This window comes from Castanea sativa, chromosome 6, assembly GCF_040712315.1.
Source record: "Castanea sativa cultivar Marrone di Chiusa Pesio chromosome 6, ASM4071231v1".
NCBI classification, from domain to species: domain Eukaryota; kingdom Viridiplantae; phylum Streptophyta; class Magnoliopsida; order Fagales; family Fagaceae; genus Castanea; species Castanea sativa.
Window position 1 is genome coordinate 54,112,294 of NC_134018.1, and position 26,023 is coordinate 54,138,316.

The 26,023-nt window shown below is 37.4% G+C and overlaps 1 protein-coding gene across 2 annotated transcripts in view; it reads right to left on the bottom strand.

Moving 5' to 3' along the window:
* LOC142641477 (BEACH domain-containing protein C2) overlaps positions 1–26,023 on the bottom strand; it is a 43,446-nt gene that overhangs the window by 14,443 nt on the left and 2,980 nt on the right. Inside the window, exons 3-16 of one of the 2 annotated variants that reach the window (XM_075815918.1) lie at positions 23,926–24,713; positions 21,350–22,060; positions 20,313–20,447; positions 19,433–19,537; positions 19,133–19,246; positions 17,718–17,794; positions 15,723–15,804; positions 13,942–14,268; positions 13,018–13,583; positions 4,064–4,148; positions 3,499–3,693; positions 1,722–2,267; positions 1,496–1,639; positions 856–1,332 (exon numbers count right to left, since the gene is read on the bottom strand). In XM_075815918.1, the coding sequence (XP_075672033.1) occupies positions 856–1,332; positions 1,496–1,639; positions 1,722–2,267; positions 3,499–3,693; positions 4,064–4,148; positions 13,018–13,583; positions 13,942–14,268; positions 15,723–15,804; positions 17,718–17,794; positions 19,133–19,246; positions 19,433–19,537; positions 20,313–20,447; positions 21,350–22,060; positions 23,926–24,713 (4,352 nt within the window). Of the gene's footprint in view, positions 1–855; positions 1,333–1,495; positions 1,640–1,721; positions 2,268–3,498; positions 3,694–4,063; positions 4,149–13,017; positions 13,584–13,941; positions 14,272–15,722; positions 15,805–17,717; positions 17,795–19,132; positions 19,247–19,432; positions 19,538–20,312; positions 20,448–21,349; positions 22,061–23,925; positions 24,714–26,023 lie in introns of both variants that reach the window. The other variant, XM_075815917.1, reaches the window with a different exon arrangement.

The following is a 26,023-nucleotide window of genomic DNA, read 5'->3' on the forward strand; positions in this document are numbered from 1 at the left end:
AATTGGGGATCGACAAGGGATTTAAAAAGAAAAATTGAAAGTAGCACTTGCACAGGCACACAATAAGTGTGCATTTGGGGTAGAATGAAAAATGAAAATTATTTCATTATTCAGTTTATTTTTACTACTATTCATGGGTCCCACTGTACTTTTTAGCACTATTCATGAGCCCATTATACTATTTCAACTAATTTTTACCTTTATCTACAGTATTTTCAGCAAAAAAAATTTCAATTTCAGCAAAATAAACGGTATCTAAACACACCCTAAGTTTCGAACCAACAACCCCACCCTCCACCCTGTTGTTACAAGGGGAGAAAGTGTGATTTCAGTTAAAACTCAATCATTCTTAAACATATAATAGAGACATATCTACTAGTATCTTCCAACCCGAACAAGGTTTGGCTCTGTAAGCAAATTTTTCATTTAAAAAAGGACACCATGAGCATTGAACTCTATAACACCACAGAGCCACAACATAACTCCATCTTGAGATCAGGTTGGGCACAGCATTTTTACAAGCAGTAATATCATTCAAATGGTACAGCTCACCACCATTGCTCAAGGAAGTGTCTAAACAAGGCCCGTTCTTTTAGTACAGGAAGGGACAACAGCAACAATACCAAGTTGGCCCTTAAACATAAAAGGAATAGTGAATGTTTTCAATGATACAAAAGAGGAATTTTCCTTAGTTCTAATTGATTGCATATACTTCTCTGACATTCATGGAATAATAAAAAAAAATTTAGTGTGCCCCCATCATAATATGTATCTAGACATGGCATGATGGCAAAGCAAATGAGATTATCAAATGTAAATTGAAAGAAATGTCAAGCTTGAGCTTGTATAACTTACTTGAAAGGTTCCTCGTACAACCCTCAGTGGCCGAACCATTGATGAAGGAAGCTCAAAAACTATTCTTTCATCAAGTTCACTGGGAACATACCCAGGTGCAACTGCTGACGAACTTTGGACCAACTCTTGGTCACTAGCGAGTTGATCACTACCTCCAAGGGATGCCTGCATGGTTTGCTCAGCTGTCCCAGATGCTCTTGGCTGAATATCTGCACCATGTTTTGCTTCATGAGCCCTGATATCCGAATTATCAATTTCCACCTGCTCATCTTCTTCATTGACTGGCTCCATTGAGATGGCTTCAGCTGCTAGAATAGGAGCATTCGATGAATTTATGACATTTTCTTGATCCTGCTTTGTCTCAATATGATCCTCATAATTGGCAGCAGCACCAAAGTGATCAGACCCTCTATAATTCCTCCTCAAGCATGGTCTCATCCTTGAAGCACTTTCCATTAAGTCCAACTTCCAAAAAACCTACAGATCCACAATAATTTCTTTCAGAGATTATGATTCCTACCTTTGCAGTAAACAAGCCATAAATGATACAAAAGGTGCAGGGCCATCATATCATGAGTAACTAATACAAATGCAGCAACACCTGAAGATGCAGTTTACAGAATAAGTTCTAACAACATACACGTGCAGGATTGCATAAATGGTCCCCGAATGGACCAAAAAGACAGTTCATTTCTATCAAGCAATGGATGAGTTTGCGCCATGCACGAATTCCAGTGGAAAAACGATGACGGGCTATTACATCAACTTGAGCACGCCTGTCAATCTGGAGAGAAAGGAAAAATGATAAATCTTAAATGCTACCACCATAAGTAATGAAAACCCAGAAGGAAAAGCACCACTCAAACCTCTGATCGTTGCATGTTCCTTGCTAGAGCAAAACTTGCAACAAGTACAGCAATGAATTTGTAGGAAAGAGCATTAAAATCTTTCCCATAAACTGATCTTGTATCAACTGGTTGCAAACATTCCATCCAAGCAACTCCCATGGCTTCAGATACATTCCATCTCTTCACACGCTCCATGTCACTGGCATTCCTTCGTTGTGCAGAAGTGGCCATTGCCACAGCACTGAGACCCCTTCCAGAACCAATCTTAGCACTCCGTTCAAGATCACGTGCAGCTGCCAAGGCAGCAGCTTTTGCAGCAGCTTTGTCCTTAGGAAGTGCTGGCGATTTGTTAGGTGCCTCCAAAGGTTTATGAAAGCTTGAAAATGTATGAAGCCTAGCAGTTTTCCTTTCAAGCAATGATGAGTCACGCTTGAGCTGCGAATTAGTTGCAGGAGCTGAGGACTCACCCCCAGAAGCACCAGCAGCAATCATTGCCAAAGCCATTGCAGCAGGTGGTGATGCAAAAGCAGCAGCCCAAGCTGGAGATATCATGGCAAGAGCAGCCTGAAAGATATAAAAATGATACATCTCAAAAGATTTTTTTTACAGGTAAATCCAACACTCAATCAGTATTCAACCGTAGCATCATCCTCCACCCCTTGTTTATGAAAATAAACCATTTGATCCAAACAGCATTGGCAATTGGTACATCTCAACCAAAAAAAAAAAAAAAAGAAGCAACATAAAAGGTATATAGAGATAAAAAAGGGCACACCAGGAGATACTTCTAACCATTTAACAGAAAAAAGGAACGACAGAAGATACAACATTATTGACCTCCAATTAAATTTCTAGTACTCCAAACTATGAGTGCAAGAAAGTCTTCACACAAAAAAATATCAGAGTTTCAGAATCTAAAAGTAGGGTGATTATAATTCTCCCCCAAACAAATTAAGCTAAGACAAACTACCAGAATAAATGACAACATACTTGTCCTAAGTGAATATCAAATCATTGGATGAAAATTATAAATACAAATGCTGACAGTAATCAAATATAAGCAACACAAAATTTATAAAATTGTAAACATCTGTAGAGAATAGTTTCTGTTCAAACATAGTTTTATACACGTGATTCACTAGTGAAGAAATACAAGACGCAAGATACTGTGTACTACCAAAAAGTGAATAGCTTGGGAAGATGCTCCACCTTGGAGTGATGGATATGTTTTTTTTCTCAAGTCTTACCTATCAAAAAAAAAAATTCTCAAATCTTGTCCTCAACCCAAAACACAACATTTTACCACCAAAAAACACAGGAATATTAATGAAGGGCCCTGCCTGAGCACTGACGCATAATGCTAACTTATTCATATTAACACACATGGAAAGGGACCTCTAGTAAAAACATAATTTATTTTATTTGTAACTTGTGCCTTACTACAGTGGAATTTTCAAATGAGCAAGATAAGTCAACATCAATCAATCGACAGCATCTAACCCCAAGAGGTAGCACAACTGTTTAGGGACCATGAGTATTAAAGAGGTCACTAGTTTGAAACTCCCCTTCCCCCACCCATGGGATTAAAACTCACATTTGTTCTGTGACAGCATCTACTCATAGAACAAATGTTGAAAGAGTAAAGATTGTCAAGATACCATTCACAAAGCCTTATTTAAGGCCAGAAATATGTTAGTCAGCATGTGGAAATATAAAACTGATACACTAGAAGCTATGAATCCAAAAAAAATTATATATATCAAAACAGAATAGAAGGATGACAGTCTCCAATAACCTCTATTGGGAGGGCATCAGCAGCCAATGCACGGTCATCAACAATAAGAGGGTTCAAACCATCAGCAGTAGCAAGTTCATGAATTCCAGCCAAAAGTGGCCGCCACCTCCTCAGAACAGCAACAAATGGTGGTAATATGGCCTCAAGGTACTGTTTGCGAAGAGGCTTTCTGTCCCTACCAACAGCATGCCACACCTGCAAAGTAAATGCTATGCTAAGGTAACTACAAGAACAATTGTCAACAATCAAGACAGCAATGGATCTAATGTCCCTTGAGAAAGAGAGAATAGAAAAAAAGAATGCTAGAACCACAACTTTTGTCACAACTTGCTCACATGGCAAGTCGTGAGTGGAGTAAAAGTGGTGGGTCCACAACTCCACCACTCACGACTTGCCACGTGAGCAAGTTGTGGCAAAAGTTGCGGTCTTAGCATTACTCCAAAAAAAAGGTGGAAGGAAACAATACAGTTTCCATCATGATCTCAGCATGAAACAAACTAAGATCTGACCTAAGCAAACATGTAGAGCACTATACCACGGCAATCAATTACATATTTTAACTAACCTCAGAATAAAGAACACAAGATGCTACCAATACTCGCTGTCTCTTGGAATCGGAAATTGGCATGTTTAGGACAGGTGAAAGCACACTGTACATCAATAGTATATATTAGTTCATAGCTGTATATTGGGAAAAACAAAAAAACAAAAACAAAACTTGAACAGCAGGATAACCAGAAAAAATTATGGTGATGACATCATAAATGCAAGAGTCATGTAAAGATACTCATAGAAGAGCCTTTGTTTATCTTATGATCACAGCTATGCAGTTTCAATATGCTTGTGGCAAAACTTACTGGAACAAAACACACATGGATCTTACAAACCTAAATAAACTCTTACTGACACTTTCCATATAGGTGCCACATGGTGTCCATAACAGAACAAAATTTGGAATTAAATTGAATAAAAATCTAAGAAACTAGGAAAACATCTAAAGAAAGCAAAGACAAATACAATTGTATTGATCATACCCCATATAGACTTGGATTCCTTGAGCTTTTACTACCAGGCCCAAACTAAATATCTATTTAACCCACAAAAAAACCCTTTGATTACATAACAAACCCATAACATGACCCAAGGGACTGACCAGATGAACCCAACTACAGCCCATACCTAGAAATCTGATACTTACAGAAATACTCTGACTCCTAAAAGTAAAATAAATTAAACCAACAGCTTCCTAATGAAAAGGGAAAAAAAAAAAAAAGACTCAATAGTAACTTAACAAGACCTACAGAGAGTGCCCATTAGGCCCACATGTTAGACCACATTTTTTAGAAAACAGTTTGTTTTTACTCTTTAGGGAGCTTCTTGCTGCCTGTGTTATTTAGAGAGGACAACATGAGCTCACACAAGCTTTGTATAGTGAAGTGTTGAGAAAAAAGTTCAAGACTATAGTCCTTGAGAATCAAAGGCTTGAATTCTTCTGGAAACTAGGGCAATATGAATTAAATCCTAGGAGTTGGCATAAAGCCAACAAAATAATCCAGTGCCATTCCAGCTGACTAAAGGCAAACGCATACAAAAACAAAGGTGATGTAATTAATCTGGTTCCTCTTCCTTTCTGTAATAAGTAATCGATTGCATATCATCTCTGTCTAGATGTTATACAGTTCAGTATAGCATAACATGTGGCAGCAGCAGCACCAACTTGTATGGTAAAAATAAATCTAAATATGGGTGAGCCACAGTGCACAACTGCAATAGTGAGACAGACAATTTGATACAGCCAGGCCAGTATGCAAAACATTTTTTATTGGAACCATCCTTCAGGTTAATTTATTGTATATTAAAAAATGGCTCAAACTATGCATATAAAACACAATGAGTCCTATTTTTTATTATTAAACATTACTGTCAAAAGAAAGTCAATCCAATCCACTAAATCCACATTGAATTCATAAGTAGCAATCAAGATTCAGAAATTAGAGCACTAAGTTCTAAACTATGGCATGAATCCTCTCTAAAAGAGCTTTTTGGTTCCTATTAGTTAGCTATATTTTTTTTTGATAAGTAACTTAAGAAATTTTATTTAAAAAAACCAAGCAAGTACACTGGAAGTGTGCCACAGTGGCACAAATCAAGAACCCTAATTACAATGATCAATAAGATTGGGGAGAGAAAAACAAGTATTAGTTGGCTATAGTTGAAACTCAATTAGATGATTTTAGAGATAAACTAGTTCAGTGGAACGGTAATATATAAGATTATAAAAGAATCTTAGCCAGACCAATGCAATGAAAATCTGAACATAATAAGAGTTGTTGGAAGTACATTAATATGAAGATATTCTCCTGTTGTGCTTAGTTTTTTTTGGCAAAGAAATAAATCACAATTACAGTTGGAAAAATTGTCGATTTAAATACAAATATGAAATCTTAATGAGAAATAATTCATGAAAATGATTAAAACAGATATGAGGTACTAGCAGCAGCAATGATGTTGAGATAAGTGGTGGACAATGAAAAATTAGAACGCCTGATTCAGGAGAGAGGCCTTTCAGAACTTGAGGTATCTTAAACAAACTACGAATCGCAGAAAGCCAGGTATACTGATGCTGTAAACAAAGAGAAGGAAAGGAATACTAGAATAGTGTTTCAACATAGTTGATTTTTTGCAACAATGATTCTTAAAGATTCAAAGTAATCAGAGAAATAATAATTGTGGACAATTTTGAATAAGTAGAGTAAGCTTTTATGGTAGGGTAGAATTATAGATAGTATTACATAATTATATGTTAGAAAAGGCACTATTGTAACTTCACTGCATAAAACTAAAACCTTAGATCAACTGTAGATGTTTCAGACTTTTACTTGATGAGCACCATCTCTGTGCCAGGAACATTACCATGGCAGGTTTACTGACTCATAAAAATCATGGAAACTCAATTGATCCTGAAAAATATTTACATAAATTTCTCAGGTAACTCTAAAATAGCTGTAGATACTTGCTGAGAACTACACTTGCTATGTCAAAGAAGGGCGTTAAAGTTGTTTCAGTACTACATTTATCTTATTTTATGATGCAGCAAAAATACAGTTCCTTCTAGCCATCTGACAGTAATAGGGCTTAAGATTCCATCTTGTTTGATGTTGAATTTTTAGAGAGAGAGATTCTTGTGTTTTTGAAGACAAAGCTTGCAATTCATGAGCAACTTATTTGCACGGAACCAGGCTTCCTCTCCTTCTCTGCCTGTGGTTTTGATTTGTTGTCTTTTCTAGTTTCTATGTTGACCTTCTCTCTCCTCTTTTTTTTTCCCCCTGTTTGAGTTCTCTGTACTATTCTCTGTGTACTTTGGCCTCATTTTTTTACTTCTGTTTAATGAAGTTTTTACTTCTTTACCAATAAAAAAGAAATGTGAGAAATATTGTTTTAGTTTTTTATGTATTAGGATTAGTATGGGGGGATTCCGTAGTTTCTTTATTGAATCTAAGTTGTTTCAGTTCGTGGTTGAGGAAGGAGGTAATGTTTTCTCCCTTAAGATCTTTGAACGGGGCAAATACCATATGCAATCGGTGTTTATGGGCAAGGGTGCAGCGCTTTGGACTTTGCGGAATCTGGAACACATTGTGATTGGGGCTAGCTCTAAGCAATTCTTCACTCTTAGGGAAGGTGCTACTGCGTACACTTTGCAACGGGGGTCCAATTCTTTTGGGCAGTTTGTATCAGTGACAGAGCTTAAGGTTGGTGGGCAGCGGCGAAATATCATTATTCCAGCCGGTAAATTACAACAAGGATGGAGAACTTTTGGGATTGAATTACGAAGGATGTTGGAACCTGCTCAATATGCGTTGGGTGGGTTGAAGTTTGTACCGTATAGATTTAAGCAGAGCCTAATACATCATCCTACCAGGTCATTTGTGGATGTTGTTAGAGATCCAGCGCAGGCAAGGTTGAAATATGATCAGCAGCCCCTTAACAAAGATAAGATTAAGGCTGGCTTCGTGATGCATAATGAGGAGTTTCCAGGTGACAAATCTCACAATCAGGTTGTAGTTTCTGAAACTCAGGTTGGTAGTTTTCATCAGGCAGCCGTGGGTGGTGGTGAGGGTGGAGTAGGTGATATTAATGGCAAGAATAATAGTGAGGAGAAAATCCCGGAAGGAATTAATTGCAAGAATCCTTTGAAGATTAGTTTGAATTCAAAAATGGTTGAGTTTGGAAAGTTGCGTGATTTTAGGAAGGGATGTTGGCTGGGGAGAGGGCTGACAGTGAGTGTGAATGAATATGGGAAGAGGCGGGTATCTTGGGATGCTGTTAAGGGTGGTCAACAAACTGGCAAATGGGTACCAAGGAAGGCTGATACTAATAACGTAGTGGGTTTGAGCCCATCCAAGAGGAATGCCTCAGCCTTGTTGGGTAATAAAGACATTAGTTTGGGCCTGGTCCAGAAGCCCGAGTGTCTTTGAGATTGGAGAAAGTTCTCATAGTGGCCCACGGGCTCGGAGTCCTCACGATCGAATGGGTTTACAACAAGCTCAGTGTAGTGAGATCACCGTCCCGAAGGAGGTTAGGTGCTCAACGGCCAAACCCATCGCATCCGAGCTTCCCGCAACGTCGTCGAAGGTCTCGGTGCTCACACCCAAGAATATCGGAGCAAGTTGCGATGACGCCGAAGGCTCGATGGCTCTAACCACCACCCTCGGAGCAACCTAAGAATGTTGTCGACGGTACCGTTTGATGTAGCGGTGACGGAGTTTGAACATGCCGTTGCTCAGGCTAGTTCCAAGCGACTAGCGCCGCCTCCCACCGAGCCGATAGGCGGCGGTGGCTGAGTCTCCCACGAACAGTGTCGATGACCAGGTACGCGGTGTGAGTCGAGATTGGTGCGGAGGTGTCATCGGTCATGATATCGGAACAGGGTAATGAATCTGGAAGATCCGAATAGTGTCGGAGGCGGTGTCTTTGTCTTCTTCAGTGGCATCGAGGAAGGGGATGAGGATTTCATGCGTTTTGAAGGTTCGGTTCTTTCGACCTTGTGGGAGTTTCCATTACCCGGCCCATCTATTTCGGACTTGATTGGAGACTTGGATAAGTCTTGGGGTAATTCCAAAGATTGGATATTACAAATGCGTGATGGTCGGCAATTAGTGCTCCCACGTCACTATACCGTTCTCCAAGAGTGTATGTCGGTTGCTCAAGTTTAGAGGGAGAGGGTGTACCAAGTAATGTTTCTTGTACAAATGAAGGGAAGAGGGTTAATTGGGCAGATGAGAGTGAGGGGTTAGTGGATTCCTTGACTGTGGTTCCTGGGACAGTGAGTGAGCTGTGGGAGTCTGATGTAAGGTTGAGGTCTTGTGAGGGAGGTGATGAGCCTTTAGTTGTGGTTCCTTTGGCTACTGAAGGGCCGTTGGAGTTGGAGTCTAGTCCATTGAAGGAGATTGGGTGTAAGGAGTGTGTGGATAATTGCCATCTATCGCAATGGGTAACCAATAGGATAAAGGCTTTCAAGAAATCTGTGGGAACTTCACTGGAAGGTTTTGAGGAGCAGATTACAGGTCTGTTATTAGCCATAGAGGCCAGGAAAAAAGAAAGGCAGAAACTTGTGGTGGGTGGTCAGAAGATGTTGGTTAAGTCCGGACAGAAAGGTCAGAGGGAGTTGAAGAATTTGTTGTCATCTTTAAATGTTGAGTCTGATACAAATAAAGTTAGGGGTGCAAGTTCTGAGAGGGCGGTTGTGTCTTATCAATGAAGGTGAAGATTATTTCTTGGAACGTTAGAGGGTTGAATGAGCAGGATAAAAGGCTCAGGGTTAGAAACTTGATTAGGAAATGGGGGCCAGATGTGGTTTGTCTTCAAGAAACCAAAATGGGGCTGATTAATAGAGCCGTGATTCGTAGCTTGTGGGGTGGACATCATGTTGATTGGTCTTATTTAGGTTCATGTGGTGCTTCTGGTGGTGTGTTAGTGATGTGGGACACTCGGGTAGTGAATAAAATGGAGGAAGCAGTGGAGAGATTTTCGGTTTCTTGTAAGTTTACAAGTGTGTCAGATCAGTTTGTATGGGCGTTTACGGGTGTTTATGGGCCTAATTTATACCGAGATAGGAGATTATTATGGGAGGAACTTTGTGGCTTGAATAGCTGGTGGAGCGTCCCATGGTGTGTGGGCGGGGACTTTAATGTGGTTAGATTCCCTTCTGAACGATTGGGGTCTACTTCTTTCACTAATCGCTATGAGGGATTTTTCTAACTTCATCTCGAGAACAGGGGTCTTATTGATTTGCCACTCAAGGAGGTACCTTCACTTGGTCTAATTCTAGGGAAAGCAGCTTGAAGGCTAGGCTGGAAGTATTTTTGTTTTCTGCAGATTGGGAGGATAAATTTCCAACGGTTTCTCAAAGGCGCGTCTAAATTGTGCTCGAGATCATTTTCCAATTGTCCTTGAGGGTGGATCTTTTCAAGAGGGAGTATGCCATTTAGATTTGAGAATATGTGGCTAAAGGATGAAGGTTTTGTGGATAGGGTACGGTCATGGTGGGATTCCTATCAGGTTCATGGTGCGCCGAGTTTTATTTTGGCTAATAAATTAAAGCTCCTTAAAAATGACTTGAAAAGATGGAATGTGGAGGGGTTTGGTCATGTGGATGTTCGGATTAGAAACTTGTGGAAGGAACTTAGTGTTCTAGAGAGTAGGGAGGAGAATCAGGGATTATCAGCGGAGGAAAGAGTGGATATGGGAAGAATTCGTGAAGACTTAGAGAAAGCTACCCTGTTGGAAGAAATTTGTTGGAGGCAGAAATCTAGAGTTCTTTGTGTTAGGGAAGGAGACAGGAATACTAAGTTCTTCCATCGTATAGCTAATTCTCACAGGAGGGTTAATTCTATTGATAGGCTTATGGTGGATGGGGTGTTGTCTTCGGACCCTGCTGCTATAGCAAATTGTATCTCTCAATTCTATAGGCAGCTTTACTTTGAGGATGTGGCTCACAGACCGGTCTTAGATGATGTGGACTTTTCTAGCATCTCGGTGGAAGATGCGAGTTGGCTAGATAGGCCTTTTGAGGAAGATGAGGTGTTCGAGGTGATCCATGACTTTAATGGTGATAAGGCACCTGGCCCGGATGGCTTTTCCATGGCATTCTTTCAATCTTGTTGGGGTGTCTTGAAAACTGAAATTATGGCTGTATTCCACAATGTCCATACTCAGGCAGTGTTTGAGAAGAGTCTTAATGCTTCATTCTTAGCCCTTATTCCTAAGAAAGTGGATGCTGTGGAGGTAAAGGATTATCGGCCTATCAGCTTAGTTGGTGGGGTGTATAAGATTATTTCTAAGGTTTTGGCTAATAGGCTTCGTAGGGTGGCGCATGGAATTATCTCAGGTTCACAAAATGCTTTTGTGAAGGGCAGACAAATTTTGGATTCCGTCTTGATTGCTTCAGAATGTATTGATAGTAGATTGAAGTCAGGAGTTCCGGGTGTGCTTTGTAAGTTGGATGTGGAGAAGGCATATGATCATGTGAGTTGGGATTTTTTATTGTATATGCTACAGCGGTGTGGTTTCTCAGAAAAATGGAGAAATTGGATAAGGTATTGCATTTCAACTGTAAAGTTTTCCATTTTAATCAATGGTAGCCCAACTTGTTGATTTCTTTGGAAGTTCTAGTGGGCTTCGGCTAGGCGATCTTTTATCCCCATTTTTATTTGTTATTGTGATGGAGGCATTAAGTCGTATGTTGGATGTGGCTGCCTCCACTGGGCAATTCTCAGGCTTTTCTGTGGGCAATACGGCGGTCCGTCGATGATGGTGTCTCACCTTCTATTTGCAGATGACACTTTGATTTTTTGTGATGTCTTGAAACCTTCTCAGATTGCTAATTTGAGGGCGATTCTTGCTAGATTTGAGGAGGTGTCTGGGCTTCGTATTAACTTAGGGAAATCTGAGCTGGTACCGTTGGTGGCGTATCCAATTTGGAGGATTTGGTTGGTTTGTTGGGGTGTGGGCACTTCTCGCCCTTGAAATATTTGGGCCTTCCTTTAGGTGCAAAATTTAAGGATTTATCTGTTTGGAACCCGATTCTTGAGAGAATGGAGAGGGGATTAGCTAGTTGGAAGAGAATGTATTTATCTAAAGTGGGGTAAGGTGACACTCATTAAAAGCTCATTATCGTCTTTACCTACATACTTTCTTTCCTTACTTCCTTTACCGGGAAGGTGGCCAAGCGTATGGAGAAATTACAGAGAGACTTTTTGTGGGATGGGATTGGTGGTGAACCTAAAATGCATTTAGTTAATTGGGCCAAGGTTTGTAGGCCTTTGCAGGGATGGGGGGTTGGGTATAAGACATTGGGTAATTTTAATTCTGCCTCTTACTAGGTAAATGGTTGTGGAGGTATGGAACCGAGACTTGATGCGTTTTGGAGGAGGGTTATAGAGGCAAAATATGGGAATATTTGGGGTGGTTGGTGTTCGAAGAAAGTGACAAGTCCCTATGGGGTAAGCTTGTGGAGATATATTAGAAGTGGCTGGTTGAACTTCTCTAAACTCCTGGTTTATGATGTGGGGGAAGGTACTAGAGTGAAATTTTGGAAGCATGTGTGGTGTGGGGATTGTACTCTCCAAGAGGCCTTTCCCTAAGCTTTATTGTATTAGTAGGTCCAAGGACTCCTCGGTGGCCGAAGTTATGGGGTGGTCTGTGAGGTTTCACTTTGGAATGTGCTATTTCGTCGTCCTCCACAAGATTGGGAAGAAGAAGCCTTTGATCGGTTTATGGGGCTACTCTACTCCTCGATGAGAGGGTTTGGACCAGATAAGGTTTGTTGGAAGTCTGCAAGGAATACAGGATTTGAGGTTAGAGATTATTACAGCTCCTTCTATCCTCATATTCCTGTCTCCTTTCCATGGAAAATGATATGGCAATCGAAGGCTCCTCCAAGGGTAGCCTTCTTTTCTTGGTCTGCTTCCTTAGGTAAGATCTTAACAACAGACAATCTTCGTAAAAGACGAGTGATTGTGCTTGACTGGTGCTTTATGTGTAAGAGGTGTGGGGAGTCGGTGGATCATCTTCTACTTCATTGCACCATAGCTTGGGAGCTGTGGTCTCTGGTTTTCTGCTTGTTTGGTATTCAGTGGGTTATGCCTCGTACTGTTCTTGAGGTGTTTGAGGCTTGGCAAGGAAAGTTTGCGAGACATCGTCACATTGATATTTGGAAGTTGGTACCTCACTGCTTGATTTGGTGCATTTGGCGAGAGAGGAATGCTAGAAGTTTTGAGGGTTGCGAACGCTCTTTGTTGGAGATTAAGTCTTATTTCTTACACACTCTCTTCGAATGGAGTGTGGTTTTTTCTCATTTTTCCTTTTCTTCCTTCTCTATTTTTCTTGACCGTTGTTCTCTTGTTTCATGATTTCTGCATCATTAGTACATCCCCTATGTACTCGGTTTGGCAATTCCTTTATTATTATTAATAATACTCTTACGTTATTTATCAAAAAAAATAGCTGTAGATAACTTACCTCCACAACAAGGCTGAGCGCGGCTTCCTTCCTTCTGGCATGCCGTCCTCTAAGCTTACATTTCTCATAAGCATAGTGTCTTCACCATCATCTTCTTCCCTCATTGAGAGAAGCACCATCCGAAGCATGCATAAGAATGGTTGGTCACTGTCCAATAACTGGTATAGTGCAGCCATTCCACCCATTCCAGTACCTGATCCTCCGCCAATACCAAGACCACCACCAAGTCCAGACTCATCTAACAATAAAGCTTGGAGCATTGCAACAGATTTCTTTACCAGAGGAAGTTCAATCCAGTTTCCATTTGCATCTTTTTCCAAAGCAGACTTCCAAGATTCCCAGCCACTGCCACCACCACCAGAGACGGCTGTTTTTGAAGGATGGTCAACACCATACCACAATCTGCTCCTATATTTCCAACCCTCAGCTATATCCATAGCACAACTCCCATATGACACAAAAGCACAGGCGACAGATTCATAAGGCTCAGCAGCTGCTGCTGCAGTAAGGCGTTCCATCACTGCTGCAGAAACTTGCCCATTTGTATCTGCCATTGAAGCAAGGACCTGATTGATATGTCAAAATGTGTAAGTTCTACGAATAAAAAACTAACATCTTGATAAATGAAAGCATGACAGCATGAGAAGCAACTAGACTATAAAACTCAAACTAATATGACAGTGTACTCAAAAAAGCAAAATGAATAAAACTCAGACAATAAATCACGTTTAGGGTAATTCAGATGCAAAGCATAAAGAATTAAATTGTTCTGCCACTAAGAGTCATGTACCCAAAGAAACATTAAAGACTTCTACAGTTCAAATACTGTACCTAAAAGAATCAATAATACGAATAAATAAATCCCAAAGTGTGGGTGCATGGTTGTGTATGTGAGATATGGTTCAGGAATAAGGGTATACATACATCAAGAGGGAGTCCCCCAGTATCACTAGTTGATGATCTGCGATCACCCATAGCTTCCACTGATTCTCTGCCAGTTGTTAATGAATTTGGGTGGTTATTCAAAGGAGAAGCAAGAGAAAAGGAAGATGGAGAACCATCTTTAGCACGTGAAGCCCAGGATAGTTTGCTCAGCAACCGTAAATGATCCTCAACAAGCATTAGTATAACAATTGCATTCTCAACCAGAGCCACAGAAAGCTGGGCAGCATTCTCTGCTTCTGCTCTAGAATCTTTTGGTGACAACCCCTCAGCTGCAACACCAGCAGCAGCTGCAGCAATAACTTGAGTCTGCTGAAAGGGAAAAACTGGATGTAGAAATTATTGCAGATTACTAGAAAAAAATGAAAGCTCAGAATAGCTTTCATCATTCCCATGTTTAAGAACATTAAGAGAGATAACTAGCAACTCACAAGTAGTTCCAATAGGCAACAGAATGAAGAGAATAAAATGGAGGGGGGAAAAGGGGGAAAAGGGGGGAAAGAGGAAGTACAATAAGGAAATGGGAAGCAATATACTGCTCAATCATAATTAACGTATAAAAGTTTGAGGAAGGCCTTTAAAATATAATATTTTGGCAAAAATCCAAAACTATCTCTCTAACTCTCAGCTTTGGTCATTTCAGTCCTCTAACTTTCAGTTTTGTCATTTCAATCCTTTTAAGTTTCAATTTTTGTCAATGTAGTCTTCCATTAGAACTCAGTTACCTTTTTCCGTTAAGTGACCAAAACAACGTCGTTTTGGCTCTTTTTAAAAAATAATAATAATTTTCGTAATTAAAAAAAATTTAAAAAGCTTTAAAAAAAAAAAAACAATTTAAGAAATCAAAACTAAACCAACGAACCAACAAATGACGATGGAAATCAGAAATCGGTAAAAATGCTAATTGCAAGCTGGCAAGAACAGAATCCCATTTCAATTCCAAACCAATATGATAATCCTCACTGGAGGCAGAGCCAATCATGAAGTCAATAAGGCCTTCCACTTCTCCTAATAGTGTCATAAGCAAAGCCACCATTGATGGGGCAATTAGTGAGTTAAGACATGTAATTAGCAAACTTTGTATGTCAGAAGTCCTGGAGGAGTCTGAAATGGCTGTCATCCAAATTGAGCGGTTCTGGCATGAAGCATATATGGATGTGGATATCAAAACTATGCTTTCAGGAAATACAGTTATCAATGGGTTTATGGAGATCCTTTTCAATTCAGCTGATCCCCAGATGTTGAAAGCTACAAGTTTTCTACTGTCTGAGATGGGTCCATAGTCAAAGATGTGATTCAGACCGATTTTTAATTTGCAGAGACCGATTTCTGATTTCCATCGTCGTTCGTATATTTTGGTTTTGATTTGTAACTTTTTTTTTTATTTAACAGCTTTTTAAAATTTTCTTTTAATTACGAAAATTATTATAAAAAGAAAAAAGAAAAAAAGAAAGAGCCACTTAAAGGAAAAAGGTAACTAAATTCTAACAGAAGACTACATTGACAAAAATTGAAATTTAAAGGGACTAAAATGACAAAACTGAAAATTAGAAGACTAAAATGACAAAAGCTGAAAGTTAGAGGGAGAGTTTTGGATTTTTGCCTAATATTTTCTATAAATGTTCAATTAGTTAACACTAAAAAAGAAGTGATTTATATCAGGCAATTTGCCATCAGATCTACAAACATTGATAAAATGCCAAATAACTGGCATAATGCCTTTAACAAACAAGGGAACTTTAATTTCTAGAAACAAAAGATACCTGAACCTGCAGTTCCCTTGCAGCAAAATCCAGCAAGCCACCCAACAGCCTTCTTTTAAATATTGGCAAAGATTCTTCACGTCTTTAAAAGTTGAAGATGATGAACCAAATAAGGTGATTTATTAATGATAAAGATGAAAGATGAAAGAAAAAAAAAGTAACTGCTGCTGATGTTTTTGATAAGTAAAACTGTTGGCGTATATGAATTAAAACATAGCCTACATGAATTTCATTTGCACATGCTACATAATTTTGTTTTGAAAACTAGAAAAGGACCACATTTAGCATTCTGCGGCACAGAAACTACATGGAGTATTTTAGTTGGACAAAGCCAATGGAAGAAAATATCTGAGCAATAAAGACAAATTACAACAGACTGAACCTGAGAAAAGCATAGGACTATGTAAATATCCAGCAAATCATAATCCTAAACATAGTCAATGTCAATCCAAGAGGCCTTCTGTCTCTCTTTTTTTATGTAAATCAGTTCTGGAATTTTCACCATTTATATTTGTCTCACAAACTAGCACACAAGTCAGACACCAATACACGTACCTGAATTTATTTTCTACTTTTTATTTTTATTTTTTAAAGGAGAGGAAATGAGTCAATGCAAGTATAAGCAAGTTATTTCAACACATCACCCGACATTGAAAAGATCTCAAATTGCTCCAAAGCAAAATTAACTACTATGTTTATTTTCTAGCCCTTTTTGAATGAATATAGGCTAAAAAATGGGGGCTATCCAAAGGCAACTTAAGACGCCAAGGCCTTGTATTACCCAAGGCATGAGGCAACAAAAAGGCGCTAGCCCGAGTAAAGCAAGGCGCCAAGTTCTAAATATATTTGTTATACATATACAACTTAAATCATATGCACCTAGTGTATTGAAATATTATAATAAAGTGTTTTTAAATGTGTTGCATAAAAAATTAGGTCTATCAAATGATTTCAAGAATTAACATGGTTTAGGCTCTATTAGTTACTCTAACAATAGGTTTTACAACAAGCTTCTAAAAGAAATTAATTAATCTAACAATAAGTTTTACAACAAACTCCTGTAAATTAATTTAACAATAGTTTTTATAACATGCTTTTTAAAATTAATAATCTAATGATAGGTTTTACAACAAGCTTCTATTAAAAATTTAAAACTAAAAAAACAAAATTTTGAGAAGAAAATTTACAATAGGTTTCATGGCTTAAGGTGTTCGCCTTCAGCTCACCTAGGCACTAAAGGTGAGTGCCTCACTAAAGGCACCTTAATGGCGCCTCACCTCACCCAGGCAACTAGGCTAGCGCCCAGCTTGCCTTTGACTACACTGCATCCAGCCCAGAACCCCCCAACCCTAACATGCTATATATATACAAAGTATTTAAGGGGGAAAAAAAGAGGCTCATAGTCCTTCACACGTCTTTTTTTTTTTCTGGTGTACCACATTTTTTTATAAGTAAATAATTCATTAAAAGAAGAATAAAGGTTGCTACCCAGTTACACAGGCTATGGCCTATATATACATAAGAGTAAAGCACCAAAAATATATCTGGTGTACCAAATGATCCAATCAAGTTTAAACACTTATTTGTTTAACTGACTATGGTTAATGCAGCAAAGATTAAACAAAATTTAGTCGTGAATGGATAAATTGTCCAATGTAAAAGGCACAAAACTTGTGTGCCTGTTTGTATGTGAGTGGCTGCACACCAAATATTCTATTTATTTAAAATTGAAAAATGAAATAAAATGAAAACCAGATAGCATTCACAACAAATAGGGATGGCGAAAGGGCATTTTTGAAACAGGTCAGCCCAACTACTTAAACAAAGAAATTTCAACCCAAACGTATCAAAACCTGCTTGGGAGGCCCACATGTTGTCAGCTATGGAATCAAGAAACAGCAGCAAAGTAAAACTAGGGTAGCAAATCTCGAGAGTAAATCATTTATTTCCAAAAAGAGTAGGGGATGTTTGCAGAACAAGCCAGAAATATAGTACCTGATCCGCTGATCTCCTGTGCTTGATCCACCCACAATAGAAAGCCATTCTGCACAATGAATTGTAGCCTCAATATCCTGAAAAGAGGAAGTAATAACCAAAAATAAATAAATAAAATTGATATGATTAGAGAGTAAGGAAATCTAGTCAGGATCAATATAATGATTTCCAGCAAAAATAGATAGATATATCTCCATTCAGTTGAAAGTACAAGATACATACATATATTCAATCAAGGGCAATGGTATCAAATCAGTGAAGTATAACAGGTAGAACAATAATGATTGTGCAAGTCACTTTTTAAGCCTAGACCAGTCAGCAAGCCTAACAAACAGCAGATCCTCAACAAGGAAAGCTCTTAAACTTTTATCGGAAAACTGAGCCTTCCATTTCATTATTTTTTCACACATAAAGATAGCAAGTTGATTCAACCAGATTGGAAATTTGTTAGAAAAGCCAGCACTCCAGAGAAACCAAGTTAACCCATCTTGAAAATATTGATACATAGAAAATATTAAACCAAACAAACTTCAATCCTCCCAGTTTCATCAACTAATTCACAAAACAGATGACACATGCACATAGCTAGGACCTGTCAGTGCAAAGAATTCAATTCTCGAGTTGTAATTAGAACCAGAACAGTAGAAGAAATTCTTTCATCGAAACTGAGAATTACAAACAAAACAAGCAAGTGGCCTGGCACATGCATTATAAAAAATGTATATGCTAGATGCTTCACCCACTTTTTTTTCCCCTGCAAAGGCATTGCATTAAAAGTAGTTTGTGGAGAGACTACCTCCCCAAATTACTACAGGACTCTGCAGGATGTAAATTGTCCATGCATATTAGTCTTCTGTAGGTTCCACGTCATAGACAGTCCAGATCCATGCAGTCCCAACAATTAATTGAAAGGGCATCTCATACCATTCATTGACCCCTATGCATCACATTTATTTATACCTGAACTTCCAGTAAAATTTGAGACCTCTGTTGACTTGCACATTCCATAATCCTCATCAATTCAAAGCAGTGGCTCTTAATACAAAACTTCCAATACTCCAAAATCCAGTATTTCATTTCAAGTTCCACATCTAACTATATTTCTTTTTCTTTTTCTTTTTTTGATGAATTAACTACATTTCAAATTGATAGTAAAAACATGGCTCCTAAGCAGCCATTCAATTAAATGCAGAGAACAACAAGGTATGCGCAACAGGCCATAGCACAACATGGTATATCAACATCATTATGAACCCACAACTTCACCCTCCACCTAGCACTTTCAAGAGCAGGAGGTGCAACATGGTATAAACATCACTATGATAATACACAACAGACTTGAAAGGATATGCAGCAATCTATTGATTATGAACAAAAGCAGTGAATGTCTTAAGTCTAAGATTGACTGAAATAACCTTCCATCCATCCTTTTGGCGCATCGAATGCTCTAACATGATAATCAGGAAGTTGTGTATAAGGTCCTCTATGTCTCCTAAGCCTGTAGAATTAAAGCTTTTGCTTGCACCCAACTGTAAAAACAAGTACAGTTAGAATCTTCAAAACTGGTATCTATCGGCACATAACAAATAAGTCACACATCGCAGCTAAAAACTAATACTTTCTGGCCTATGTCATGCTTCACACTTTATGTATGACTTAAACTACGCAAATTTAAAAACATACAAAGAGTCCAAACTGAATTCTAATAGTAGCACCTCATGGTTCGAGATGAGAATTTCCAGAATCCATTCAGGCCATTCCTCCATGTTTGTCAGACTGCTTCTATTTTCAGGATGACTGCAAGCCAAAAACAGAAGATCCTGAAATCATATAGAGAGAAGCAGCTCAGAACTAAAATAGAATGTCAAGGACCACAATCAGGAGAACCAAAAATGTGCAGAACAAAAGCAAGATATTCAAGCAACTAAAACTCTTGTTACTGGATAATCATAAACAAACTTTCATGATGGCTGTATCTTTTAGCAATTGACAACACACCATACACTCCCTCTAACACTTGACTTGAAGCATATATGCATGTAAACTACAACTGGAAGACAACTAAAGATAGAAAGATAAGTAAAATTGACAACTGTGGTTCAAAAAAAGTCCTCAGTCTAACAATGCATTAAAATAGAGGATACAACCTCCGATGACTATTTTACAATGGAAGCCATTAAATAATTTGCATGAAGATAATTCTACCCATCTAGCAATCGTTTCTAAACTTTGACAAGATTTAAGCAAACTGAAAAAAAAAAATTCTGAAATGTGACTAAATGATTATTTAAGTCCCTCAGATATTAAATCTGAATAGACACAGACTCTCACTTCATAGAATAAATATCACATGCTAAAGCCAAATAATGGATATCATGCAGACCAAATACAACACAATCAACCAGCATAATTCATACAAGTATCAAGACTTTTTTTCTCTTACTTCTACCAAACACCAGAAAATACAACATTCATTCAATAATAGGTACCAATTCCATCTCAGGAAGAAAAAGATAAGATATTAGAGGTTCTGTTCTAACAAATTCACATAAAATGAATTCACACGTCAGAGCACAAGAAACATGGAAATAATACCTGCAGAGCTCGACTTTGAAAACTCCTAGATGCATATGGAAGTGAACGCAAAAGAACCAACAAAAGTTGTGAATGTTCAAAGCGATGACCAGAATCATAAAAGTTCAGGCCATCATCCGCCGAAGAAGCATTAATCTGAAACAAAATATGGGAAAATATCAAAATCAGATTCCCACTCTCAAAATACATGTTTCTAACACATACAAAATATAGACTGAAACCTGCATGAGCTCATAAGGCATAGATAATCCTCCCCTTGAAAGGGAGTTTTCTAGAGTATTGTAAAGGACTTCAAACAAAGAAATATTGAGCACACTGAAATTGGGTAAACAAAAACTAAACACTAGAGATTGCAATTCAAACAGAACTGCCCCTGGCAAATGGAAAGGCCCCTAAGGAGAAAATTAATTGCATTTACCAATTTAAATATCCATCTCATATTCATATAAAAAGCATAAAAAATAACTCAAAAGAAAGCAGCTTAAGATTTTTATTGCAAAATAAGTGCAATCATGATGACAAATACAGAGCCTATTATATAAGGAGATGCAAAAATTTTAAAATCCAATGTTTTGTAGATAGTTGTACCATTTATAGTGCAATATCACAAAAATTTATCTTAAGTGGAACTATAAGGGTGCAATACAGGCTCTAAGGTTTTTCATCAAAATCCCTAAGTTTCAATCAAAATTAAAAAAAGAAAAAAGAAAAAAAAAAAGTGTTCATACAATGTCAACAGAGTATATGAAGTAATGGGAAAGGAAACAACATCAGACCTTTCATTGTTAAACAAACAATAATTTCAGAATTATGAATCAGAATAGTTTATATATATATACACACACACACATACCTACAGATATACATAGATACAAACCAATGCATTTATTTATATCTGAACAAAGCCCGAAAAAAAGTATCTCCCATCTCAGTCAACGAGTGTTTATATAATATAGGAAGAAAATTGCAGATTTGGATTAGTGATAATCAGGTATATAGGACTGAATGTGGAAGATAAAAACAAGTTAAAGACATACCGAAGCCCCCATTAAAGCCGTGTATACATTGCCAGTCATGAGCCTGTTTGGTGCCGCATGGAAAGCTTTCTGTAAAGCATAAAGTAGCAGACAAACTTTATCATCAAACATAGTACCGCCTCCATCAGGCAGCCCACTACCAAAAAGATTGCTTGACATATCTGAAGAAGCATGTGAACCAAATTTCAAATGCCCTGATGCTAATAAAGCACCTAAGAGACCTATGATCCCAACAACAATCCCATCACTTTTGTCAATGTTGTAAACATTATTTCTTGCATTGTCAGCACTAATTGATAAGCTTATACCACCCAAATTTTTAATTAAAGGATTCTCAGATGCAGACGTCATCCTTTCAACTTTCCTGCTGGGGGAATAAGCAACAGGGCTGATACCACTTTCAAGAGGTTGAGAATCACAATCTTTCTCATGTAAAACAAATTCCTTTTCCTCTGTGGATCCTACATCATCCTGACTTGTCTCAGGTACCCCACTATCGCAATCTAGTTCAGGTCCCTGGACTGACAAACTTTCATCACTCTCAGTCACAGTTTCAATATCACTAGAGTCACCAGATTTAGCTTCTCTTTGCAGCAGAACAAGAAGTGTTTCTAGACCACCACATGCTAGGAATGCCTCTGCAAATGTTTGAGCTCTAAATGTATTTGGCTGTACCACCAACCGATACATTAGATGCAACACCCTTGCAACCTGGATTAACATAGGAGTCATTTTGAGCAGAACAATAAGAAAATAGTTCAAATTTCAAATGAAAAGTAAACACCATCCATGAGGGCAAAAGGGGAATAATTTGTTCACTGTCACTACCAAATTCTAAACAATTAAACACAAAGATTATGGAGAACCACAGCCATGTGAAAGTAGAACCCTTTTTAAGATTATAATCAAATCTACAATTCCTGAAAAACATATGTTCTTTGACAACGTAACTAGATTAAAAAATTGGATATGCAAAACAAAACACATGCACCTCTTAATATGTTACTAAACTCTCAATAGTCAGTTTAGCAGTGTTGTGCCAAGAGCTTGTTTGGCTTTTTTTTTTTTACAACTTTAAGGATAATAGTTAAGGTAGAAGGTTTTAGGGTGACAGCTCATGCTACAGTAAATAAAAATGATTATTTGAGGATATACAAAAGGTCCTTGAGTTGATTATCTAATTTTGTATTTCAAGATGCAATCAGGTAGCACAGAAGGAGAATGGAACTAACTTAATGAAATCAGCACCATATTGTTCATATTAATGTCTTTATCTTTCATATATACAAAATACATAATTTTACACATATAAGATGGCAAATATATTCTTTTCATCCTTGAAATATAGTACAGGTTGTCTTTTTTTCATCCCTGAAAATTTATAAAGTTCTATTTCTGTCCCTTAAAATTTTAAATTGTCATCCATTTCATCCTTCAGTCCAATTTCATTAAATTTGTTGTCAGCATGTCCAACAGATTACATATTTTAGGGACCAAAAAAGAACCTAAACAATATTTTAGGGACAAAAAAGATACAGTATAGGTTCAACTTTTGTCTGTGAAATATCATTTAGGTTTTAATTTTGTTCCTAAAACTTAACAGAAGTGAACAGAAGAACAAAAAGTACAACATTTTAGATTTTCAATGACAAAAATAGAACCTTCTAAATTTTGAAGGACAAAAAAATACCTAGGCTATATTTTAGGGATGAAAAGAATATTTAGCCTAAAAAGAGTTAACCAATTTACTTTTGGCTATCAAATTATTTTCATCTCAATTAACAAAGTTGCTATTTTGGCTTTGGAACTCTTTCCTACTTTACCCACAAAATCAGAATAATCACATAATTAAAAAATACAAGGGAAAATTAGAGATTGCATAAGCCAAAAATCATTTTCAAGATACAGGGAACTACTAATAACTAACAAATAATGTGAAAAAAAATATATAATAATGCAAGGAAAATATTTCAATGTGTTAAATATATACATTATACATATGTGTGTATATTACATGTACCATCTTAAAAGCCAGGTAATGATTAATTTAAACATTGAATTTGTGTCACTTAAAACCATTCATGTTAGAAACTATCAAGCAATATATCATTAGCATTTTAAACCAATAACAAAAGACCAGACATTAGCAAAAGCAAATATATGTACGTACATATATTAATACATACGTATGTATGTACATATTATATCATACAAACTTTAGTTCTATTAAAAAAAGACCAGGAAAAAAAAGAGAGAGAGAGAGAGAGAAGGGAATTTTTAGGTACTGCCATGTTATGTTTTAAGGGCTGCCTTAAGGAGTTTGAAAATTTAAGTGCAAAATTTCAAGTATTGAACTGAAAACATATAAACAGATAAACCTTTATGTTTTCCTTGTTGCGTTATAGATAGATATCTGGTGTGTCTGTTCTTATTAGTAATCCAATCCCTCATTTGGTTCTGGTTGATATTGATATCACAAAGAAAAATAAAGGAAAAAAAAAATTAACAGCATCAAAGCAAACAGCCACACCAATATGAATCTGCTTTAGAGAACAATGTCCACACTGTCACTCTACCTGATTGGGTTGTGGGCAGTCAACCATGAACCCTAGTAAACGACGGACATCATCTGAAGCAAAAGAAGGAGGTGCTGCACCAACTAGAAGTTCAATAATTACTAAAAGTTCATCAACCAAAGCATTCACTTCACCAACTGGACGCATGGACTCCTTTAGAGAAAAAGTATTCACCGAGTCCTTTTCACGAATTGTCCAATAGCATATTCTGCAGCCATCAAGAAGCATCTGAATAGCATTTGCATCTCGCATTACCAATGACTCTGTGAAAACCATGTCTGCAAGTGATGAGAGAAGCTTCTTTTGTAGTCCATAGTTGCACAAGCTCCAAATTTTGAGATCCAATAGCAGCGTACTGAAAAGATGCACTTTGAGGGCGTGATTAATCTTTTGAAATTGACAAAGGGAGACAATGGCTGCAACAAGTTCCTCATTTCCAACACCATTGCGCTTCCCATCATCAACAGAAGACAGACTTTGCAAAAGAAAGTTTAAGATTCTAGACAGAACCTCAGGTCCTTTGGTACGACACAACTCTTCATTGTTCCAAGGATGTTGAATAGCCATAGAAATAATTCGGAATATTGGGGAAGCAAGAGTAGCAGTGGCCAGTGAAAAAGGAAAATTCCCTGGTTGTGGATCTAGGCTATCTTTATCAACATCACTTACTGCCAGTGGAAGCAAAGACATGGGACCACCATAGGCCAAGGCCCACAACGCCTCCATTGGTCTCATCCGTGTAGCAACATGGACTTGCCCAAGAACCTCAGCTGGTCGTCGGAGCATTCCTGAATCATTACTAATGGGTAATTAAGAAGGAAGACACAAATGCTAGCAAATTATTCAAGGCACAATTCATAAGAGAAATTTCATATTCTGCTTAGGCTAATTACCTATCAAAAAAATATTCTGCTTAGGCTAATAATATGATTAACTATGAATGCTAAAAGTTTATTTAGATTTATACTCTCATTATCTTTTAAGGATATTTTCATGGAAACATAGATCAATGCCCTAAAAAGCTTTCAGTCATATCCAAAAGCTCGCAACAGATACAAAAGAGAAGAGGAAGAAATTCATTATATGAGTATCAAAATGAATTGAAGGTTTAAGGCGAAAAGGCAAACACGTGCACAAGAGAGAGAGAGGAGAGAAGGGAAATAGTTATTTTTTTACCCCACTTATTTTATTGTTTGAATACATTGCTAATTTAACAAAAACCAGAAAATTAATTTAAACAAATGCAAGAAAAGCATGAGTTAGCCTCACAAGAAAAAGGCATTAAAACCAAAAATGAATTTCTTCCGTTGACAAGAGAGGGAAATGGAGGATGTCAGAGAGCTCTTCCCCACACCCCACAAACACCATTAGTTTATTTTGAACCAAATAGCTATCCTTCTCAATCAGGTTCAGAGAGTCCAGATCTTCTGTTCCACTTTTTCTGCTCCACTCTATACTCCACCAATAAAAATTTGCCACGTGTTCACCTGATTAATTAAATACTATTATTATTGACTTATTAATGCTACCGTTATTAATAAGTCAATAATGATAAGTCAATAATGATAGTATTTAATTAATCAGGTGAACACGTGGCAAGTTTTTATTGATGGAGTATAGAGTGGAACAGGAAAAATGGAATAGAAGATTTGAACTCCAGGTTCAGATACTTCTCCTTAACTGGAACCTTTTTTATAATTCTTTTTGCTTTTGTATGAGTAGAGTGAACCTTCTAAATTCCCCAAAAAGTAATTGAAAATAATTTATCAAATCAGCCACAAATATAGTTATTTTAACAATGTCCAACTTAACCTTTTTTTTAGTAACATCCAACTTAGCCACTTACATATGATAAATATCAAACCTAGTGAAAAATCTTACTTTTTTCATTGAATGATTTATAGTTGTTTATGAGACTCAAGAGTTGACTCAAAAGATTATTGTGTCAGATAAGATAGATTACTGCCTGAATGCGCAGTTATCGTTAAAGGTAAAATCAACCACAAGAGTAACACATATTACGTATCAAACACTTGCTACATAAATATCAAAGTGCCCATACTTAATTTAGTGTTATTCAAATATAGTAAATAAGATA